At 38.4% G+C, this 23,012-nt stretch overlaps 1 protein-coding gene across 7 annotated transcripts in view; it reads left to right on the forward strand.

Moving 5' to 3' along the window:
• The window catches only part of LNX2 (ligand of numb-protein X 2), an 88,588-nt gene extending 71,654 nt beyond the window's left edge, over positions 1-16,934 (forward strand). For 6 of the 7 annotated variants that reach the window (XM_036301211.1, XM_036301210.1, XM_036301215.1 and 3 more), the window contains 5 exons: positions 2,857-2,997; positions 5,705-5,882; positions 11,348-11,579; positions 13,780-13,938; positions 15,854-16,934. In XM_036301211.1, the coding sequence (XP_036157104.1) occupies positions 2,857-2,997; positions 5,705-5,882; positions 11,348-11,579; positions 13,780-13,938; positions 15,854-15,989 (846 nt within the window). In that variant the 3' untranslated portion in view covers positions 15,990-16,934. The remainder of the gene's footprint in view (positions 1-2,856; positions 2,998-5,704; positions 5,883-11,347; positions 11,580-13,779; positions 13,939-15,853) is intronic. The other variant, XM_036301216.1, reaches the window with a different exon arrangement.
• The last annotated feature ends 6,078 nt before the right edge of the window (positions 16,935-23,012 follow it).

Here is a 23,012-nt window from a genome sequence, read left to right on the forward strand (position 1 = left end):
TCCACCTAGCACTAAGTATAACATATGGTGTTGTCCACATATAACAAATGAGAAAAGTAAGGTTCAAAGGATCTGTGATTACCGAGGTTGTGACTTACCTCATCTCTTACCTTTCTATCTTCACTTTAACATACATAAAAATAGAAAGTCGTTTTTTATTAAGAATAACTGTCATCCCTATAATGCCTTTTTTTTTTTTCCTCTTAAGGAATTTAAAGCAATTCAAACACATAACATTTCTCCTCACAGTATCCCTGTGAAAAAAGTAAGGATAGTTATCATCACAGAAAAACCATGTTTTTAGTAAGAGTATTAAACCAGATAAATTTAGAAAACTACCCAGAGAAGATTTCAGGTTCTGCAACATGCCATGGCATTTAACCCAATGTGGGTATCTCCTAAAGAGATCAGGGTGAGACAGAAGTGCCTTTTTTTTTTTTTTCCTTTAAGTAAGCCCAACAGAACACTCTAAAGCAGCGGTTCTCAACCTGTGGGTCGCGACCCCTTTGGCAGTTGAACGACCCTTTCACAGGGATCGCCTAAGACCATCCTGCATATCAGATATTTACATTACGATTCATAACAGTAGCAGCATTACAGTTATGAAGTAGCAACGAAAATAATTTTATGGTTGGGTCACAACATGAGGAACTGTATTTAAAGGGCCAGAGGTTGAGAACCACTGCTCTAAAGGAAATCAGGAATTAAAGTAGGTGGATAGTCACTAAAAAATGTGTATACTACACAGGTATATAGGTACATATTTACACAAATACTTAACGTATGCACTTACCTTATAAATTCTGAGTTTGCAACTTTTTCTTTACGTCAACAGTATGTTGTGGACTTCTTATCATAACAGTAAGTGTAGATTCACATCATGATTTTTAATACCTATGGGCATGTTGTGTTCTATAACTTATGTTTTGTTTTCAAGTTTAAGACATTTTGCTAAACTTCCTTCTGTAAAGATCAGACCATACTAATTTATACACCCAGTAACAAAGCATGCTACTTATTTATGAATCATGGGTATTGTCATTTGGGCATCCTGCATTTTAAAATACCTTGACTTTAACACAACTCTTTTGCTGTGTTTGAAACCCTGGAATATTACATGTGCAGTCTGTTTAAAGTAAGCCGAATTGCCTACTTCCATCACATGCAAAGAATTTTGTCTTTGAAGCAATCTAAGATCAATAGTTTGTTTCTGTTTAAAGTTTTGTAAACAGGGCTTTTCCAGTAAAGTTGAAATACTGATTATGAAATATTTAGTAGTTATCAGGTGTTAAGCATAATGAAAATGATCCTGTACATTGAAATGAAGTCACAAAGGGAGCGTCTCACCACTTCACACTGTGTGATCTAATAATCTGAAGTGTCAGAATTCTAAGTATGAGAATTCTAAACATTCTACTTCGTTATTTACCCTTTAGATCAAGTCCCAGCCTCTGCTTTGGAAGTTTGGCTATATATTAACTATTCTTTCAGTTATTCTAAACAACTTGTCTGAAATTATTTAGTGCAATAAAATGCTTGAATAAGAATGATTTTCATTGGTGTTTAAAGTTGGTTATCACTTATTTTCCAATTTAAGAACTAAAAATGGAGTAATTTCTTAACATTATTGACTATAGTCATGAAGGAGTTCCCCTCTTTCTACCACAATTCCTTGAAAGTAGGCTATCCTATTTTCCCAGAGAAATAATAATAAAATTGGAAATTGTGGTCATGACCAAGAGTCAACATCAAATAAATTAGTCTTGTACATTAAAAGCAAAGATAAAATAATTTAAAGTAAAAATTAAGTAACAAAGTATTTAAAAATATACTAAATATGAATCTCTGTTTAAAATACAGATATATAGATAATGGACCTCTAAATTTAAAATAATCATCATAAACCTCTAAAGTAACTTACCATAATAAACCTTAGGGACATGTGGCTGTGTCATACACATACTGTGTGTGTGTGTATATATATATATATATAGAGAGAGAGAGAGAGAGAGAGAGAGAGAGAGAGAGTCTTGTTATACAGGATCTCTATAATCATTCTTTTCAGGAATGTTCAAAAATTTGGTCCAGTTTTGACTCAAACCTATCGCAAGCAAAAACAAAGCTGTGGGTAGTTTCATTGATTATTACTTCCAAAGTAGCCACCATAAAATTTATTTCAAAAGTCACAATGGATTTTAATTAAGCTTTGAATCATTTCTTCCTTTCTATCTTCTTTGCTTTGCTGTGACCCTCTCAGTGCCAGGGCTAGTATTGAAAGGGCAAAGAAGTATTTTTAAAAAGTCATCTTACTGGTTTGGCTCAGTAGATAGAGTGTTGGCCTGTGGACTGAAGGGTCCCAGATTCGATTCCGATCAAAGGGCACCTGCCCGGGTTGTGGGCTCTATCTCCAGTAGGGGGCGTGCAGGAGGCTGCTGATCAATAATTCTCTCTCATCATTGATGTTTCTATCTTGATGTATCTTGATCATTGATGTATCTCCCTTCCTCTCTGAAATCAATAAAAAGTACATTTAAAAAATAAAATGTTACCTTACCCTTCAAGAAATCAAGGGGAGATGAGAACACAGGCAGTTTTACTGCTTTGCCTTGGTTATTTTGGAGGTGGAGTTGGGGAGGGCCTATCCAGGAGCTCTGTGTGTGTGATTCACCTGCAGAAGTTTTAAAATATTAACTCATGAAATGAACCTCCTTCTTCCCCACCACCAGGTGCTTGCATTTACTACCCAAGCAAGGCTTTGGTATAACGATCAGTGCATTGGAAATTATACTGCCTATAATTTTTTACAATGAGAAGCTTCATTAATGACTGGTGGTAATGTATGTGTGTTTCCTCCAGGCTAGTGGAGAAAGGGTCAGTTTAACAATTGCTAGACCAGGGAAACCCCAGCCTGGTAACACTATCCGAGAAGCAGGAACTCAGAGCAGCAGCCAGCACCATGCGCAGCCACTGTATTACAGCAGACCCAGCTCACATAAGGTGAGGCGTTGTGTTTGTTTGTGTTTTAATTTATCCACCCTCAAAGGATCATTGTTACAAGCTGGTAAACTTTAAATGAGGGCTGTTATTCTGTTGGAGAATGTGAACATAGGTGTTGAGAAGGTGAAATGTGCATGTTTTGCTGCCTTGGAGAGTGACTCTGTTGTCTCAGTTCTTCAGACAATAGAGATGGTTTCTTAGTGAAGAAAGGCCCTCTGCCAGGTGATTGATGAGAAGTGTTTGATCTTCCAGAAAAAATTTTCTATTTCGTCTTCCTTGAAAGTGGGCTTTATCTTGGGTTGCTCATTTAAATGCAGCAGTTGGTTGTCTGACTGAAAAAGCAAAATGAAGACAGTGATGGACAAGTCTATACTTCGCAATTGAGCAGGTTGCCTGCAACAACAGAATTAGATATGTGATTATTAAACGTATAAATCATACATTTTCATACATACTAGTATGACACTTTTTTTAATATTATAGCTTAATAGGAATACTACCCTAAATTATTTTAAATTCCCATATGTTGAGCATTTTTGCAGCTTCATTAATATTTTGCTGGTATTATAATATATTCCTAGGACATGTATATCTGTACTGAAAATTTTGATACTCTCTAACTTTAGTTCCAGAAATCACAAAAGGGTGGTACTTCACTGCATTTTTTGTATTATTTACTTCGTTGGATCCTTCACTTGAACTGAACTTCTGATTGGCCAGGATTTTTTCAACGATGACATTCACCCAACTATGTGAAAATATAAGCTAAATGTGAGGTTCAAAAGTGACTTTCCTTAAGTAAAATTAAATTGCTTTATCAAACAAAAACTTATTCATTGGTCTGCTTAAAAACCATAGAGTTGCCTGTGTGTTAAAATGGCTTCTTAATGTAAGTACAGTATTTGAGAAAGTAATTACCATTGGAATGTCACGGGTACCCTAAAAAAGTTTTGCTTAAAGACATGAATATTTTTGGCCCATCAAGTTTATCTGGTTTTCTGAGCTTAAGTATAGACTTGTCACTGATCTTTGGTTTACTTAATACGTACACAAAATTATAACCACAGTCTTTGTTCTCATTTTTGAACGAAAACCAAAATGTATGAGGGAAACCTATAATTTTGTCTTCATAATGATGACTATGAAAAAGGAGTTAGTGTTTTGAACAGGAAATTTTAATAGTAGTCGTTTCAGATAGCTTGTCCTTGTTTTACAAGATATATATTCTTAAAGAATTGTAGTATAAGCCAAAAGTTGATTATTGAATCTTTTATGTCATTGAATTCTACAATGATTTGGGATATGGATATCTGACAACATTATAATTTTAAGACATAAGACAATTTTTAAAATTGTGTTTAATTATTTCAGCATTCATATAGATAACTGATTCATTTTGTTTGGAGTACATATATTTTTCTCTTTTAACTCTGCTAATTCTTATTCTCCTTAATTTTATGTCACAGTGTTTTACATAGTAATGCTGAATTTATTCTTATTCTAGGTACTCTGCAAACCTGTTAGTTGGAACAACCACATGAAATGTACTTTTAAGAGTTAATTTAGCTATTTACTCTTGCACTTGTTATGTCAAATCTGATATAGGAAAACAAAGGTCCCCTAGGGAAAGCCAAAACACAAATTCACAAAACAACGTGTTCAGGCGATTATAATCGTTAAAAATTAAAATATATATTAGTTTACTAATAAGCTTCTATGTAGCTGCTTGGATAAACATTCATGTGGTGTTGAACCCTGAGAAGTTTCCTTAAAGCTTATCCAGTATAATCATTTACGTTGTTAGGTTTTGTTCCTGAGGAAAAAAAATGCATACATCTCAGCTGGCAGAGGAATAGAATCCCTACCCTTAAATAATGAAATACCTGAGAGCTGAAACGCTTAAGTATATCCTCAAGGCTAGGTTTACATGACTTGTCCTCATAATAAAATGGTTTTGCCCCATTTTGAAGGATACTAACATAGATTTCATACCTTTAGATAGGAGACCACCTTAAGACATTTACAAGTTTTCTGCTAGGTTATAACTACTTCTAGGAATGCTCTCCTCTTATTACAAATAGTTCTCTTGATAAAAATTTCAGGAATGCAGGGGTCCAGGCCAGAGAAGACACATGGCCTGGAATTCTAGGACCTGGTTAACAGATACGTGTATGTCAACTCTTTGAATTTATGTCACTAAAGGAAATGTTAAAATTTTGTTAAAATATAATTCATATATTTCCATTGTTGACATTGTTAGTAACATTAATATAATCTTGTACTATCAACTTTTCTTTCAAAGAATAGGGTAGAAAGATGGAAGAAAAGTTAATTGGCTCATATTCAGAATCTTAAAACTCAGGCACATTATTTACTTTTATAGAATTGATCATATCTTGGATTTTAAGGTAACCATATAAATGATGTGCTTATTTTACTTTAACCTCCATATGCCAATAGTCCTAAGTTGTTTTAGTTCCATAGTCGTACGAAAAAATGGTAATCCAAAGTTTGACATTGTGATCCACAGTGATCAGTGTATTGTTTGTACCTATGAGGAACGGTGTATTACTTTCAGTTCTATACTGAGTGATAAAAAAAATTACTTACAGTTACACATAAGTTTGTACATTAGTTTAAGCTGTCCTTGTTTTATATTATTCATTCCAATAAATATATTCCACAAAATTTTCCTCTCATGATTTAGGATCTTACCCAGTGTGTTACATGCCAAGAAAAACACATTACTGTAAAGAAGGAACCTCATGAATCCCTTGGGATGACAGTAGCTGGGGGCAGAGGAAGTAAGAGTGGTGAACTGCCCATCTTTGTGACCAGTGTACCACCTCATGGCTGCCTTGCACGCGATGGCAGAATCAAGAGAGGTAAGATAGGTTTTTCAATAATGTCAATAATGTCACCGAATCTCCCTGAATTCAACCTCGTACATAAGAAATATGTACAAAGTTTTCTTTTAAACATGACTTTTTTAATTCTTTAAAATGTCCCTTGCATATGTAAGCATAAAGCCTCTTTATAAGGTTAGAAAAATGCCTACTGTAAAGGGAAGTTGCCAAAGCTTGGTATTTTCTAACAGTTATGGAGACTGTTGGACTGTTTTATACTAGAAAAGACTCTAAGAAATTTATGTTTCCTACATGATGGCAGGCTAGATACAAATATAAATGTCTCCAAAATACAAATGTTGCTTATACTAAAGTGGGAGGGGTTCACAGAGGACATGGAGCAGAAGACAAACTTTAAAATATAGTGGGTTTGGGGATTAACACATTTAGAAGTTCACGTTCCACATCAATACTATATTATTTGTGTACGTGGGAGTGGTAGTGGTAAAAACAGCATTCTTCATACACTTGGTTTATTCATGTGGAAAAGTGAGTCTTAAAAGCTATTTTTTCGAGAGTGAAGTTGGAATCCTACCTCAAGCCACATACAAGAATTAACTTATTATGGATCCAAGACCTAAATGTAAGATCTACAACATTCAGAGGAAAACTCATGACCTGGGATTAGGTGGTGGTTTTCTTAGATATGACACCAAAAATACAAGCAACAATAACAAAATAGATAATTGACTTCATCAAAATTGCAAATTTGATGATGAATCCACACCACCAAGAAAGTAAAAAGATAACCCACAGTATGGGAGAAAATATTTATAAATTGTATATCTGATGAAGGACTTGTATCTAGAGTACATAAAGAACTCTTACAACTCAATACATAAAAAGGTAAAAACCCAATTGAAAAACGAGCAAAGGATCTGAATAGACATTTCTCCAAAGGAGATATACAGGTGGCCAGTAATCCCAGGAAAAGATGCACAGTGTCATTGGTTATTAGGGAAATGCAAATCAAAGCCACTTCACACTCACAAGGATGAATATAATAAAAAAGACAGGCAATAGCAAACATTGGCAAGGATTTGGAAAAATTGAAACCTTCAGACATTGCCAGTGGGAATGTAAAATGGTGCAACTGTTTTTGGAAAACAGTTTAGCAGTTCCTCAAAAAAGTTAAACATAGTGTTACCATGATCTGTAACAATTCTGTTCCTGGAGAAATGGAAATATGTGGCCACACAAAAACTTGTACATGAAGTTTCATAGCCCTATTTTTCATAATAACCAAAAAGTAGAAGCAACCCAAATATCCGTCAGTTAACGAGTGGATTAACATAATGTGGTATATCCATACAATGGAATGCTATTTGACTATAATAAGGAATGAAGCATTGACACAAGCTACAGTATAGGTCAGCGGTTCTCAACCTGTGGGTTGCGACCCCTTTGGGGGTCGAACGACCCTTTCACAGGGGTCGCCTAAATACATCCTTCATATCAGATATTTACATTACGATTCATAACAGTAGCAAAATTACAGTTATGAAGTAGCAACGAAAATAATTTTATGGTTGGGGGGCACCACAACATGAGGAACTGTATTAAAGGGTCGCGGCATTGCCCTGACTGGTTTGGCTCAGTGGATGGAGTGTCAGCCTGCGGACTGAAGGGTCCCGGGTTCGATTCCAGTTGGGGGCATGTACCTTGGTTGCGGGCACATCCCCAGTAGCGGGTGTGCAGGAGGCAGCTGATCAATGTTTCTCTCTCATCAGTGTTTCTAGCTCTCTGTCCCTCTTCCTTCCTCTCTGTAAAAAATCAATAAAATATATTTAAAAAAATAAAAATAAAATAAAGGGTCGCGGCATTAGGAAGGTTGAGAATCACTGGTATAGGTGAATCTTGAAAACATTATGCCTATTGAAAGAAGAAGCCAGTCACAAAAGACCACATGTGGTTCTATTTATATGGCATGCCCAGATGGGAAGATCTATAGAGATAGAAAGTAGATAAGTGATTACTTAGGCCTGGGGGAAGAAAAGTGACTGTTAATGGGTACATGTTTTTTGGGGGTTGATCTTAAAATGATGGGTGATGGTTCTACAATTCTGTGACTATACTAAAAACCATAAAATTGTAACTTTGAATGAATTGAATGTTATATGAATAATATCTTTAATTTTTTAATTTATTTTTTAAATTAAATCTTTATTGTTCAGATTATTACATTTGTTCCTCTTTATTCCCCCCATAACTCCCCTCCACCCAGTTCCCACTCCACCCTCCGCCCTCACTCCCCACCCACTGTCCTCATCCATAGGTGCACGATTTTTGTCCAGTCTCTTCCGCATCCCCCACACCCCTTTCCCCCACAAGAATAGTCAGTCCATTCCCTTTCTATGCCCCTGATTCTATTATAATCACCAGTTCATTCTGTTCATCAGATTTATTCACTTGATTTTTAGATTCACTTGTTGATAGGTGTGTATTTGTTGTTCATAATTTGTATCTTTACCTTTTTTTTCTTCTTCCTCTTCTTACAGGATACCTTTCAGCATTTCATATAATACTGGTTTGGTGGTGATGAACTCCTTTAGCTTTTCCTTATCTGTGAAGCTCTTTATCTGACCTTCAATTCTGAATGATAGCTTTGCTGGATAAAGTAATCTTGGTTGTAGGTTCTTGGCATTCATCACTTTGAATATTTCTTGCCACTCCCTTCTGGCCTGCAAAGTTTCTGTTGAGAAACCAGCTGACAGTCGTATGGGTATTCCCTTGTAGGTAACTGAGTTTCTTTCTCTTGCTGCTTTTAAGATTCTCTCTTTGTCTTTTGCTCTTGGCATTTTAATTATGATGTGTCTTGGTGTGGTCCTCTTTGGATTCCTTTTGTTTGGGGTTCTCTGCACTTCCTGGACTTGTAAGTCTATTTCTTTCACCAGGTAGGGGAAGTTTTCTGTCATTATTTCTTCAAATAGGTTTTCAATATCTTGCTCTCTCTCATCTTCTGGCACCCCTATAATTCGGATGTTGGTATGCTTGAAGCTGTCCCAGAGGCTCCTTACACTATCTTCGTATTTTCTGATTCTTTTTTCATTTTGCCTTTCTGGTTGGGTGTTTTTTGCTTCTTCGTATTTCAAATCGTTGACTTGATTCTTGCAATCCTCTAGTCTGCTGTTGGGAGTCTGTATAATATTCTTTATTTCAGTCAGTGTATGCTTAATTTCCAGTTGGTCCTTTATCATAACATCGAGGGTCTGACTAGATTTCTTGAGGATCTCACTACATTTATCGGCAGTCTCACCAGTCTTTTCGAGGGTCTTACTAAATTTATTGGCGGCTTCTAGAAAGTTCTTGAAAAACCTTAAAAGTGTGGTTTTGAACTCTATATCCAGTAGTTTGCTTTCCTCCATTTCTGTCATTTGTGTCCTTTTTCTTTGTCTCCACACTTTTTATGCTTCCCTGTGTTGATAAAGTGGTTTTCTGTGCTGAGTGTCCTCTAGGGCCCTGTGGTTCAGCCCCAATTACCTGAGGTGGACACTCTTGGTGCACCCCTTTGTGGGCTTTGTGCACAGTCTTGTAGTTAAGCCTTGATTGTTGTAGTTAACACTGGGAGGGAATGACCTCCAGGCCAATTGGCTGTGAGAATCAGCTGTGTCTGCAGTGGAGAACTTCTGTGCTGGAGACACCACTCTGGGGCAAGACTTGTTTCAATGGGGCTTTGGTGCTCACTGGGTCTGCCCGCTGAGTGTGTCCTTTAAGGGTCTGAGAAGCTGCAAACTGGATGGTCCCACTCTGACCGCTGGGCACACTCGCTCCTGGATCTCTAGGGAGGTGCTAATCTTGCCTTTGCCTGAGGCTACCCAGGTAAAGCCTCCCTGCAGGGCTTGGGAGGGGCGGGTCCCACGGGATCAACAGGGCAGAGCTAGCAGTTATGGCTGCTCTCAGTCCTGCCCTCAGAGGCTCTGTTTCTCAGTGTCCCAGTAATCGCTGCAAGCACCTCTGAGAGAAAGCTGCCCTCGAGTTCCGACCACTGCCAGACAGTCCCGCTTCTCCCGTATGAGTCTGGGTCCCCAAAGACTCGTCCGGAACTGGAGCTCAGAGCCTGAAACTCCCTCCCGATTGAAAACGACAACCGTGCCCTCAGCCGCCAGCCTGCTCCGCGTGCGCCTCTGTACCTTAGTATTTTACTTCCACACCGCACCTCCTCTGAGTCTCTGTATGCTTTTCTCTTTCCTTCTAGTTGTAGAACTTCCACTCAGCCAGCCTTCCTGTGGTTCTGGATGATGTCCGTTCCGTCTTTTAGTTGTATTTTTGAAGTGGTTGTGTGAGGCAGCAAACTCCCATGTTTACCTATGCCGCCATGTTGGTTTCTCCTGAATAATATCTTTAAAAGGCGTGCCAAAACTGGTTTGGCTCAGTGGATAGAGCGTCGGCCTGTGGACTGAAAGGTCCCAGGTTCGATTCCGGTCAAGGGCATGTACCTGGGTTGCGGGCACATCCCCAGTAGGAGATGTGCAGGAGGCAGCTGATCGATGTTTCTCTCTCATCGATGTTTCTAACTCTCTATCTCTCTCCCTTCCTCTCTGTATAAAATCAATAAAATATATTAAAAAAATAAAAAATAAAAAAAAATGAAAGGCTGCTAATTTTTACAAGTATTTGTCCAGTTATAGAATTAGGGATAATTTTATTTCGTTTTTATTATTTATTATGTTTTCTAAATTTTCTACAATGAAAATGTTTTGCTTTAACAATCTGAATAATAGATGAATTGGGAGAGGAGGTTTTCTGTAGGTTTCTTCATACGAGTGTGTGTGCTTCCTACAGAAGTAATCTTTTTCTTCCTAGCCTTTTATTTAATCCTCATTGCCCTTTTTATCATATTACTTGACAGAAGAATAAATATTTCTTTTCTCCCTCAAGGAAGAGAGATGTTCAAATCACTAGTTTCATTTCTTTGTGTAGGCCCAAGAATATCCTCTCTCTACATATTCTGATCTGTTTGCACTGAGTGAACTATGTGGGGCTGTCTTTAAGTATAAAACTGTGTAAAACATAGAATATTGAAATTCATGTCTAAGTTAGCAAAGTGTCAAATAATTTTTGAATTGGAAAGAACAGGAGAAATCATTGAAGCTCAAAGAAGAGAACTGAATGTGCAAGGGCCTGTACCCAGCTACACCTATGACATGCCAGGGCCAAGGATTTGGACTTCCAGTGGAATCGAAGTGCCTCAAGCCACACTTTTCCCTATGTACTATGAAATTATTTTAAATTTTTGAATTGTTTTGGAATTATTTTCATGAGTTGCATTTTTTCTCAGTAGTATAAAAATTACAAAGAAGAAATAAAAGGTCTTTTACCTTAAATCATCTGAGTCATTGAAACTAACTTTTGTTGATTAGCTTACCAGTAGAAGAATTTACAGGGAGATAATCACTTGGTATCTCAGCTCATTTTTTTTTTTTTTTGTCTTGTCATTTGAACAGGTGATGTGTTGTTGAATATCAATGGCATTGATTTGACCAATTTAAGTCACAGTGAGGCTGTTGCTATGCTGAAAGCCAGTGCTGCATCCCCTGCTGTTGCCCTTAAAGCACTTGAGGTCCAGGTTGTTGAGGAGGCCACCCAGGCCACGGATGAGCAGCCAAGCACTTTCAGTGAAAATGAGTATGATGCCAGTTGGTCCCCATCGTGGATCATGTGGCTTGGGCTTCCCAGGTACTGACAGCTTTTTTGTTGCTTTATGAAATAATCATAATTACAACTTTCATTAGTCTGTAACCCAGTAAATTTTAGATAAAAGTAGCAACATCAAGTCAAGTTACAAAAGAAAATGGTAATTTTTCTTAGCTTATTATATTTAAAAGGTAAATGTAATAATAAGAACTAAGCTAGAAAGATGTCTGTTTATACAAATTAATAAAGCCATTTGTCTGTTTCTGTTAAGGCTCATAAGTGGGCGGGCCATGAGAGGGGATGTTCAGTCTCTTGTTCAGGAAAGCTGTCATTATCAAGGTTCATTCTGATACATGCTTAGCCTTCATGTTCATGGGGTCAAAGTGGGAGCCTTGTCCTATCCCAGAAGGCTTTCTAAAAGCCCTTTGTTCTTAATGCTTTTAACTTTCCTAAAATGGCTGGGTATAAAACTCAGTTTTTATTGGACATAGAGTCTTAAGTCCAATGATTGGTATTCAAGCGTAGGTGCTCCTAACCATGTCTCTGAAGAATTCACTGCTTCATGACTGACTGACTAGCCAAGGGGTTCTGAACTTGGTCAGCGTCCGGTCATGGAAACACTTGGAACCTCCAGGTGATTATTGCATAGTTTAATATTGAGGTAGGAAGAATGTGTTCGTATCTTTGTTTCCAAATCAGCTTAGATTCTTAACATATAAAAGACTCCTAAAACCAAACTATGATGAAACATTTTGACTGTTAACAAAGTATGAAAATTACTCATTTATAATAAAAATAAAGGATAAGAATGTGCCAATTTCTGAGCTATCTAGCTTCATTTGGAATAAATTGGTAATAACTAGAATTTGTATAGCACTCTGGTTTATAAAGTACTTTCACAGAAAGAACAATCAAGAAACAAGGATATTATTGGGTATTATTAGATTATCCAATCAGATTATTAGGTTATTTGTTTATAATCTAACTTGCTGATTTGTCTTCTTGGTTAAAAACAAACAAACAAAAAGGCTGCCAGGTCATTGTGGCTCAGTGATTGAGTATCGACCTATGAACCAGGAGGTCCCAGTTCAATTCCTGGTCAGGGTGCAGGCACAGGTTGCGGGCCAGATCCCCAGTGGGGAGCGTGCTGGAGGCAGCCAGTCAGTGATTCTGTCTGATCATTGATGTTTCTGTCTCTCCCTCTCCCTTCCTCTCTGAAATCAATAAAAACAAACAAACATAAAACAACAACAAAGAGGCCTAAAATTATAACAGAATTCATGTCTCAGGGACCTGTAGGGACCTTGTATGTGGAACTTGTGGAGAGAGATTTTTTTATGACAGATGATTTAGCTACTAGGTATCTATTTATTCCATGCACCAAAATTGAAATAGGAGATTTTTGTTACTATTTTCCATATTTGAGTTTCCTATTTTGTCAACTAGAGTCTCTCTTAAAATGGAAGCATATTAAGTGAAGAAGGAAAATACGACAAATTCTAACTCCTTGTGTAGATTAAAAAGAGGGATAGTGATCTTACATTTTTTAGGAATCTCATTTTCTTTCAATTGAGTGCTGAAGTCAGCAGTACTAGACCCTCATCCACTTTTTTTGTTATTTTGTTTTTGTTAATCCTCACCCAATGATATTTTTTCCATTTATTTTTTAGAGAGAGTGGAAGGGATAGGAGGAGACGGGGAAAAGAGAGAGAAACATCAGTTGGTTATCTCCCGTACATGCCCCAGCCAAGGCCAAGGATAGAATCTGCAACCCAGGTATCAAACCTGGGACCATTCAGACTATGGGCCGATGCTCTAACCTCCAGCCACCCCAGCCAAGCGTACCACCATACAAATTTTGAAGGTACCAATAGAATGGAGGACCTGTTGACAGTACAGTGAGAAAATATAGGTTTAAAACCATTTTATACAATTTCTGAGGTGTAACTTATAACCAACTTTATTTAAATTCTGTGTGTGTGTGTGTGTGTGTGTGTGTGTGTGTGTGTGTGTTATTCACTGGGAAGAGAAGACTGAAAAAAGTGAAAGAAATTCAAGTCTACATAGAACTGCATCTGTGCTGGAAAGTGGGTGGTCAGAATAATACATTCAGAAGAAAATAAAGTAGCCCTTTTTCTTTTCCCAGTGATGGAAAGTATAACATGGTGTGCAGTTATAACAAAGATGAGCAGGCTGTAATTGCCTCCATTAATTGTTTCCTGATGTCTGTATTTGTTTATAGTTCCCTTCATAGCTGCCATGATATAGTTTTACGAAGAAGCTACTTGGGAAGTTGGGGCTTTAGTATTGTTGGTGGATATGAAGAGAACCACACCAATCAGCCTTTCTTCATTAAAACCATTGTCTTGGGAACTCCTGCTTATTATGATGGAAGATTAAAGTGAGTCTTGTTATTTACTGATGTGATTCATGTTTGTTGTGATGGACATGATCTAGACCAGGGATCAGCTCCAAATGCAGCTATCTGGTTTTGTAAATAAAGTTTTATAGGAACATGGCCATGCTCACTTGTTTGCATGTTGTGTGTCACTGCTTTTGAGCTACAGTGGCAGAGTTGATTCCTTGTGACAGAGACCATATGATTGGCAAAGCCTAAAATATTTGTTTACCATCTGGCCCTTTATAGGAAAATATTGTCAAACCTGATGTAGACGAAGCATTACCTTTACAATCTTGCTACTCATAGCTGTATTTTGCTAATCTGATGACAGGCCTGAACATGAGTCATTGCACTGCACATACTGTGATGTGACTAGCTCTGAGCAGTTTTGCCACACAATTCACTCAGGTCTAGTCCTGTCATTAGATGCCTCTGCTTTATTTTTCTCCTCAGCACTTATGTCTGCCTAACAATATATTTATGCAAGCTCCACACAGGGAGGGGAGAGGGGACTTTGTTATATTTACGTCCCTGGTAGCCAAAGCAGTGCCTTGCATATGTAGTAAGGGCTCAACAAATATTTAATGAAGGAGTATGTGATAGTTGACAGTGTACCAGGCACAGTGCTAGGTGCTTGGGATTGATTGGATTATTGAATCCTCTTAACCCTAGGAGGTGTTGTAATTCCCATTTATAAACAAGGCAGCTAAGGCTTAGGAAGGTTAAGAAGCTTGCCCACAATCAAACAGCTGAAAGTGGTTGACTGCAACTCAAACCCAGACTACCTGGCTCCAGAGCCTTTCCTACCCAGCCGTGGGCAAACCACGGCCCGCGGGCGTTTGAAATGAAAAAAACTAAAAAAAAAAAAGACCGGACCCTTTTATGTAATGATGTTTACTTTGAATTTATATTAGTTCACACAAACACTCCATCCATGCTTTTGTTCCGGCCCTCCGGTCCAGTTTAAGAACCCATTGTGGCCCTCCGGTCCAGTTTAAGAACCCATTGTGGCCCTCGAGTCAAAAAGTTTGCCCACCCCTGCACTAACCCTCAGCCAGTTGTCACCCCTGGGCAGAAGGTACTTGCTAGGCTCCCTGCAGCCTTCTTTTCTTTTTCAAAACTCAGGTGCTGGGAAAAGAATAAGGTGTTATATCAAGAGATTATACAAACAGAGAGGCGGTGGGTGATTGTAAGTTCTTAGTGCCTAGTTTTTGATGAAAAAACCAATTTGCAAAAATTAAATTTGACATTGTAGACAGAATTGAGCACAAACAGAGAGATTACAGTGCTTGCAAACAGAAAGTTACATCAAAATAATATTGTGAAAAGTTGATCAGGGTTGATATGCTCCAAATCAGTCTTTTATCAGGTTATTTTATACAATGGAAAGCATTATTTTATAAGGAAAGAGTAGGGGGAAATGAATTAGCCATTCTCTTAGCTAAATTAACCAGGTTGAGTCTCGGTTAGTTTATAATTTGCATTCCACCTACTTCCAAAAAGAAGTTGAGATAACTAACAATAAAATAGTATGTTCATATTACAAATTAGAGACCAAAAATCATAAAAGATTTATTCGCCTAATTATATTTTGCCTTATGCTTACATGAAAATCATTCTTCTTGTCCTTGAAATCACCCGCTAGTTAAAGGAGAGAGGGTGGCAGAGGGTAGCCATGGAAAAGCAACATAGACTTAAAAATTCACCCCAGATGTTTCTCACAGTAGATAATACACTCTAATCATTGACAGTTAATGGTTAAGTTAAACTGATTTTTATGCTAAAAAAATCTCAAGGTAATCAATGTTTCTCCCTCTCCCTTCCTCTCTCTCAAATCAGTAAAGACATATTTTTTAATGGTTTTAATACCAGGAAAATCATGACAGTCTGTTTCTGTTTCTCTGTCTTTGTCCAGATGTGGAGACATGATCGTGGCCGTGAACGGCCTGTCAACTGTGGGCATGAGCCATTCCGCATTAGTTCCCATGTTGAAGGAGCAGAGGAACAAAGTCACTCTCACGGTTATTTGCTGGCCTGGCAGCCTGGTGTAGATTTTGAAATTGGTTTTGAGTCAAACACCTTTCTTTTTTAGGTTTTGGAAAAAAAAACCCTTTTGTTTTATTGTATTTCTGGTTGTTAGGAGCTATTGGCACAGCTGGTATATGCAGGGCCCCAAACCACTAAGATTGTCCTTCTGTTGTTGTTTAAGTGGTTTAACTCAAGTTAGCCACATTTCTTTCCTCTTGGAAACAGTCTTCCACTAATCCTATGAGTTCATATTTTCAGAATGTGACCTATAATAATGAATGAAGTTTGTCAAAACTGTGACCCAGCCAGCTAGATTTGAGGACTTCTGGTGGCTCTTTGTTTTCACTGACTGAATCAGATAATGAGTTACATATGCCCAAGACTGGTATCAGTGAAGACAGGAGCAATAGCATTTGCTATCGCTGTTACTACCAATGCCAGGAATGGATAGATTTTAAATTTGGATGGTAACCGTTTCCCATTTTTCATAGGTGCCAACATTTCAAAACTTCATACTGCTTATAAGGTGATTTTTCTGGCTTATTTCTTCTTTAATCTCTCAGTGCTCAGAGATGATGAAGAAATAATTTTGACACCACAAAAGAGATTTATTTAAAAAAACATACCTTTATTAGAATATTAGAGAATAAAAGATAACATTATCCAGTGACAGGAATTTGGGAGATAATTATAGTTTAGTACTAGAGATGTTAAAAGCTGCATATACTTGAACAGTACAAAAGCATTAAAGATTCATTTCCAAAGAAATGTTTTATATAGGAAAATTTTGAAGTAGTTTTTGCTAAAACTATTTTCTAGAGTTTGTATTATCCTTCTGTCAATAAACCTGGCTGGATATGTTTTTGTGATTTATGCAATTAGATCATAAAGATAAAACCATTCAATACACACTTATCCAACACAGCTAAGTAGGAGAAGCTAGACTTTTAAAATTTTATTCTGTAAGATTCTTGAGTGTTTTAGAAACCCTTATTTTTCACCATTAGTCCTTTACTTACGAACTTCATTATTTTTTTTTTTTAAGTGAAAAGTTCTGTGTTGTTTTTAAAATCTGAAATAGTAGATTTTAGATATGAATATCTTTCTATCAGTTTTTGGTCACTAGACTATTTCATATTTTTTGAGAAGTTTTTGAAAGCTATGACCAGCCCATTATGTTTCTCCTTTATTCAATATGGTTGTCCTTCAGAAGAACACATAAAGGTGTGAATAAGATAAAAATATCCTTACCTTATTAATATTGTGCGTACTTGAAAAAAGTTTCATTAGAAACATAGTTCAGAATCTGAGCTAATTTACAAATGACCTCTGTAATGAATGGTATTGATGATCAGAGGATGTATTTCAAAATACTACAGTGTATTATAAAGCATGACCACTTTGTTTTCAAACTTAGCAATTGCATTGCTGTGTTCATTGTATTCTAGCATGTCACTAATTATTCCAGTTAATTTTATAATGATTTTTTAAAATATATCTCTTTTGAATAAATAAATGGAATAATTATTACTAACTTGTTCAATCCCTGAGCCACACTATACTCGACAGGTAACCAACATACAGTGGATTGCCCCATGCAGTATATTACTGTTATGTCATGATTGGCTTTGGAAGCAATTTGATACTGGAATGCTTTGATATTCTAATTGACATGGAACAAGTTTTATTCCTGCTCCCCAAGTAGAATTTTGTAATCCATTTTGCTATTTTTTTAAACATTTTGTAAAAATGAGTCATTTCTTGAGGAGTGGCCATCCATCAACAAATACCCTAACTGCTACTTTGTTATATATAAAATAGTTTTCACTGAACCTAGTGGTATAATGAGTATTCTGAAAGAAGAAATACTTTTCAATATTATTTTTATTATGGAAATCTTGAAATCAGCTTAAGCTAATTTGGTTTTTTTACAAAAGATTATATAGCTTTTGGTCAGAATGATATTTGGTGATGGAAATTTATTCATAATTTATTGTTACTGTTGAAATATTTGAATTTTGTCATTTGAAGCTTAAACAGTTAAATATTTCTATTTGTTCTGTGCCTTCAGTTTAAATTATTTCAGGATTTTCCAGATATGTTTAAATAATGGTGTGATGATCATTTTTGATGGAAATAAAAGTCATCATTTCCATAATAGCAGCATTGTATCTTTTCTGTAATAGCAGATGTTAACTCAATGTGTGATCCTTATTTTTGTTTGTGCACCATTGTTGTCATTATAATATCCCAAGCTTAAACCTCAGGAACACAAATCCATCTTCTAGTTCTCATTCCTCTAGGCATATGATCCCTAGTGACTTGCTTGTGCCAGTACCTCTAGACAGGTGGCTACTGAGTGCCTGAAATGCGACCAGTACTACATATTGAAATGATAATACCTTGGATGTATGGATTATATAAAATATACTAGAGGCCCAGTGCACAAAATTCGTGCACTGGTAGGGTCCCTAGCGGCTGCCGGCTGGGTGCTCCCTCCCTTCCCCCATCCACCTGCCAACACCAGGGCCTCCCTCCCTTCCCCTGGCCTGCCCACCCGCTGGTCGAACTCCCGGATGAACTCCAGTCAAGGGGACAATTTGCATACTATGCTTTTATTATATAGGATTATTAAAATTAATTTCACCCATTTATTTTTACATTTTTTAAATATAATTGATTTTTACAGAGAGGAAGGGAGAGGGATAGAGAGTTAGAAACATCAATGAGAGAGAAGCATCGATTAGCTGCCTCCTGCACAACCCCCACTGGGGATCAAGCCTGCAACCAAGATACATGACCTTGACCAGAATCGAACCCAGGGCCCTTCAGTCCGTGGGCCGATGCTCTATCCACTGAGCCAAACCAGCTAGGGCTATTTTTACATTTTTTTAAAATGTGGTTACCAGAAAAGTTTGAATTACATATGTGGCTCACCTTGTATTTCTATTGGACAGAAGCCATGGTCTCCTCACCTTTACATTGTCACAGCACTTATAAGGCCAGGCTGCCCTGACATGGTTTCTATTTTTCTGGAGCTTTGATCATTCCCTGCATAAAAAAAAAAAAAAAAAAAAAAAAAAAAAAAAAATTTAATGAAAAGAAACTTGACGCTGGTTTTCTAATAAATTAAGTTCAAACCAAGGCCACTGTGTCTGACCCCTAATCTGGTTTTTCAGATGACTCTGCAGTCCTGTTTACCCCTCGGTACTCCATCAGGCGTCCCCTGCCCTCAGTGCTGCCCCCATACACAGGCTTACAGAGTTCCCTCTACCGCTTCCCTGCAGTGCTCTCCCTTCTGTGTATCTCACATGGCCCTGTATCTGGAGGCATAGCTTGAACACAACTGAATCTTGCTTCCTCTTACCTCCACTTCCACTTTCAAGAGAATTACCCTCCTTGTGATGGAACCTCAGCCAGCCTTCATATTTGTATGTTTTATGGCTCTGACCACTTTCTACCTAATGACTGTCAGTTTTAAGTATCATCTTTGATAGCCATCTTGTAATTTTGAATACCATTGGTGCCCTAAGTCTTAGCTCCCACAGTCTGTAGTATGAATGTCCTATTGCTTTAAGGTACACCATCTCAGTCCTCCAAACTAAAACAGTATCCCAAGCATTAGCCTACTTTCCCTCCCTCCCTCCCTCCCTCCCTCCCCCCCTCCCTCCCTTCCTTCCTTCCTTTCTTCTTTCTTTCTCACCCAAGCATATGTTTATTGATTTTAGAGAGAGAGGAAAGGAGAGAGAGAGAAACATCAATCAGTTGCCTCTCACATGCACCCCGATCAGGATTGAACCCGCCACCTTTTTTGGTGCACAGGATGATGCTCCAACCAACTTAACCACCCAGTCAGGGCCACTCCATATTCAATATGAACTCCTATCAGAGAAACTTTCTAAACACTAATTTTGACCATCATTCTGATCATATCCTTGGCCTGTTTAATATTTGTCAATGGTTCTCTGCTGTGTGGGAGGAGGTCAGAAGGGCATGGCACAGCATGAAAGTCTCTTCAAAATGTGGCCCCTGCCTATTCTTCAACTGTACTTTCCACCCTTCCTTGCTTCAGATCTAAAACACCACCCACACCCTCACATCCTTGCCCTCCTGTGTCCACAGGAGCTAACTTGGCTCAAGTGACATTGCCTCTTTTAAGAAATCTTGGAGAACCAAGATGACAGCATTGGTAAACACCTATACTTGCTGCCTCTCACAACCACATCAAAATTACAACTAAAAGGCAGAACAACTACCACCCAGAACCACAGGAAAGCTGACTGAGTGGAAGTTCCACAACTAGAGAGGTGAAGAAAGCACATTGAGACTGGTAAGAGGGTCGAGGCACAGAAAGTGCTGGCACCTGGATGTGCTGCTCTTTTAATCGGGAGGGAGATACAAGCTCCCGCTTGCTCTGAACTCCAGTTATGGATGAGACTCTGGGGACCCGGACTCACACAGGGAGAAACTGGACTGTCTGACATCGGGACAGGAATGCGAGGGCAGCTTTCTCTCAGAGATGCTCGCAGCGGTCATTGTTCCTGCGCGGGGGCGCGGGACACAGAGACCTGGGGACCTCTCCTGTACAGGGCTGACTGGCAGCCATTGCTGTTTGCTCCACCCTGGTGATTCCCTGAGACCCTGCCCCACCAAATTTACAACCCCACCCAAGCTGTGCACATCAGCTTTTGCATATGACTGGCCTGTCCTTTCTCTGCCTAAAACCTGTCAAACTGTAGCTGGGTCAGAGAACTCCAGAGCTTCCAAAAGAAGGCCCAAGGCCCGGTAGCAGCAGCCTGCCTTGCTTCACAGCTGGGCCTCATCTGGGCACTTCCAAACCTCATACAAAGAGGAGGAATCTGCAGATTTCTCTGTAGCTCCTGCTGGGCGACCCCAGACAGTGGCAGACCTTGCACCTCCTTGGAGATCCAACAGCCAGTGTACCCAGTGGTCAGAGTGAGACCATCCAGATTACAACTCTTCACATCCATAAGTGACACACTCAAGGGGCAGACTCAGTGAGCACCAAAGCCCCACTGAAGCAAGTCCTGCCCCATAAGGTTGTCTCCTATGCAACAGATCTTCCAGTGTAGACACAGCTCGTCATCACAGCCAATTGGCCTGGAGGTCAATTCCTCCCAGTGATACCAACAGCAATCAAGGCTCAACTACAACAAGACTGTGCACACAGCCCACAAAGGGGGTGCATCAAGAACATCCACCTCAGGTGACTGAGGAGGCTGAGCCACTGGGCCCTATAGGACACCTACCACACAAGGCCACTCTATCAACTCAAGGAGACTTAGCAGCTACCCAGTACATAGAAACAAACACAGGGAAGCAGCCAAAATTCAGAGACAAAGAAACAAGTCACAGATGAAAGAAATGGATGAAAGCAAAATACTGGATATAGAGTTCAAAACCACAGTTATAAGGTTACTCAAGAATCTTCTAGAAACCTCCAAGGAACTTAGTGAGACCCTCAAGGATATGAAAAAAGACCAATCAGAAGTTAAGTATACACTGACTGAAATAAAGAATAATATACAGAGATTCAACAGCAAACTAGAGGATCCCAAGAATCAAGGCAAAAATTTGAAATACGAAGAAGCAAAAAACACCCAACCAGAAAAGAAAAAAGAATCCAAAAATATGAAGATAGTGTAAGGAACCTCTGGGACAGCTTCAAGCGTACCAACATCCGAATTATTGAGGGTACCAGAAGAAGAGAGAAAGCAAGATATTGAAAACCTATTTGAAGAAATAATGACAGAAAACTTCCCCTACCTGGTGAAAGAAATAGACTTACAAGTCCAGGAAGCACAGAGAACCCCAAACAAAAGGAATCCAAAGAGGACCACACCAAGACACGTCATAATTAAAATGCCAATGGCAAAAAACAAAGAGAGAATCTTAAAAGCAGCAAGAGAAAAAGTTAGTTACATACAAGGGAATACCCATATGACTGTAGCTGATTTCTCAACAGAAATTATGCAGGCCAGAAGGAAGTGGCAAGAAATATACAAACTGATGAATAGCAAGAACCTACAACCTAGATTACTTTACCCAGCAAAGCTATCATTTAGAATTGAAGGTCAGATAAAGAGCTTCACTGAAAAAGCTAAAGGAGTTCATCACCACCAAACCAGGATTATATGAAATGCTGAAGGCTATTCTCTAAGAAGAGGAAGAAGAAGAAAAAGGTAAAGAGAAAAAATTATGAACAACAAAGTGACAACAAATACATATGTATCAACAAGTGAACCTAAAAATCAAATGAATAAAAAACCTGATGAACAGAACAGACTGGTGAATGTAACACAATCAGGGGCATGGAAAGGGAGCAGACTGACAATTCTCGGGGGAAAGGGGTTGTGGCAATGCGGAAGAGATTGGACAAAGAGCTTACACCTATGGACGAGGTCAGTGGAGTGGGGTGGAAACCAGGTGGAGGGGAGCTTTCGGAGGAAAAAAGAGGAACATCTGTAATAATCTGAACAATAAAGATTTAAAAAAATAATTAGTTAGTTAATTAATCTTAAAAAAAGAAATCTTTACCTGCCTCTTGGGGCAAGCATTTTTTCTCTCAAAAGGTTTTATTAAATTATATTTTTATAGTCATAGATGTGCACTAAGGGGAAGAAAACAAACTTGTCAGATAGGTGTTTGATGTTCACTGTAGCAGTTTTTAAAAGACATTAAATATCAGAGATTACGTTCGTTCTGCAGAGCCCAGGCTATCCCAGAGGAAGAACCTCAGCCTGGTATTCACCTTCTGTTCCAGGATCCCATCCAGGACACACTAGTCATTTCTCCCCAGGCTCCTCTTGGCTGTGCCATTCTGTCAGACTTCCCCTTGTGAGGATTATTTTTTTAATATATTTTATTGATTTTTTACAGAGAGGAAGGGAGAAGGATAGAGAATTAGAAACATCGATGAAAGAGAAACATTGATCAGCTGCCTCCTGCACACCCCACACTGGGGACGTACCCGCAACCAAGGTACATGCCCTTGACCGGAATCAAACCTGGGACCCTTCAGTCCG

The sequence above is a fragment of the Myotis myotis genome, unplaced genomic scaffold (assembly GCF_014108235.1).
Source record: "Myotis myotis isolate mMyoMyo1 unplaced genomic scaffold, mMyoMyo1.p scaffold_m19_p_3, whole genome shotgun sequence".
NCBI classification, from domain to species: Eukaryota; Metazoa; Chordata; class Mammalia; order Chiroptera; family Vespertilionidae; genus Myotis; species Myotis myotis.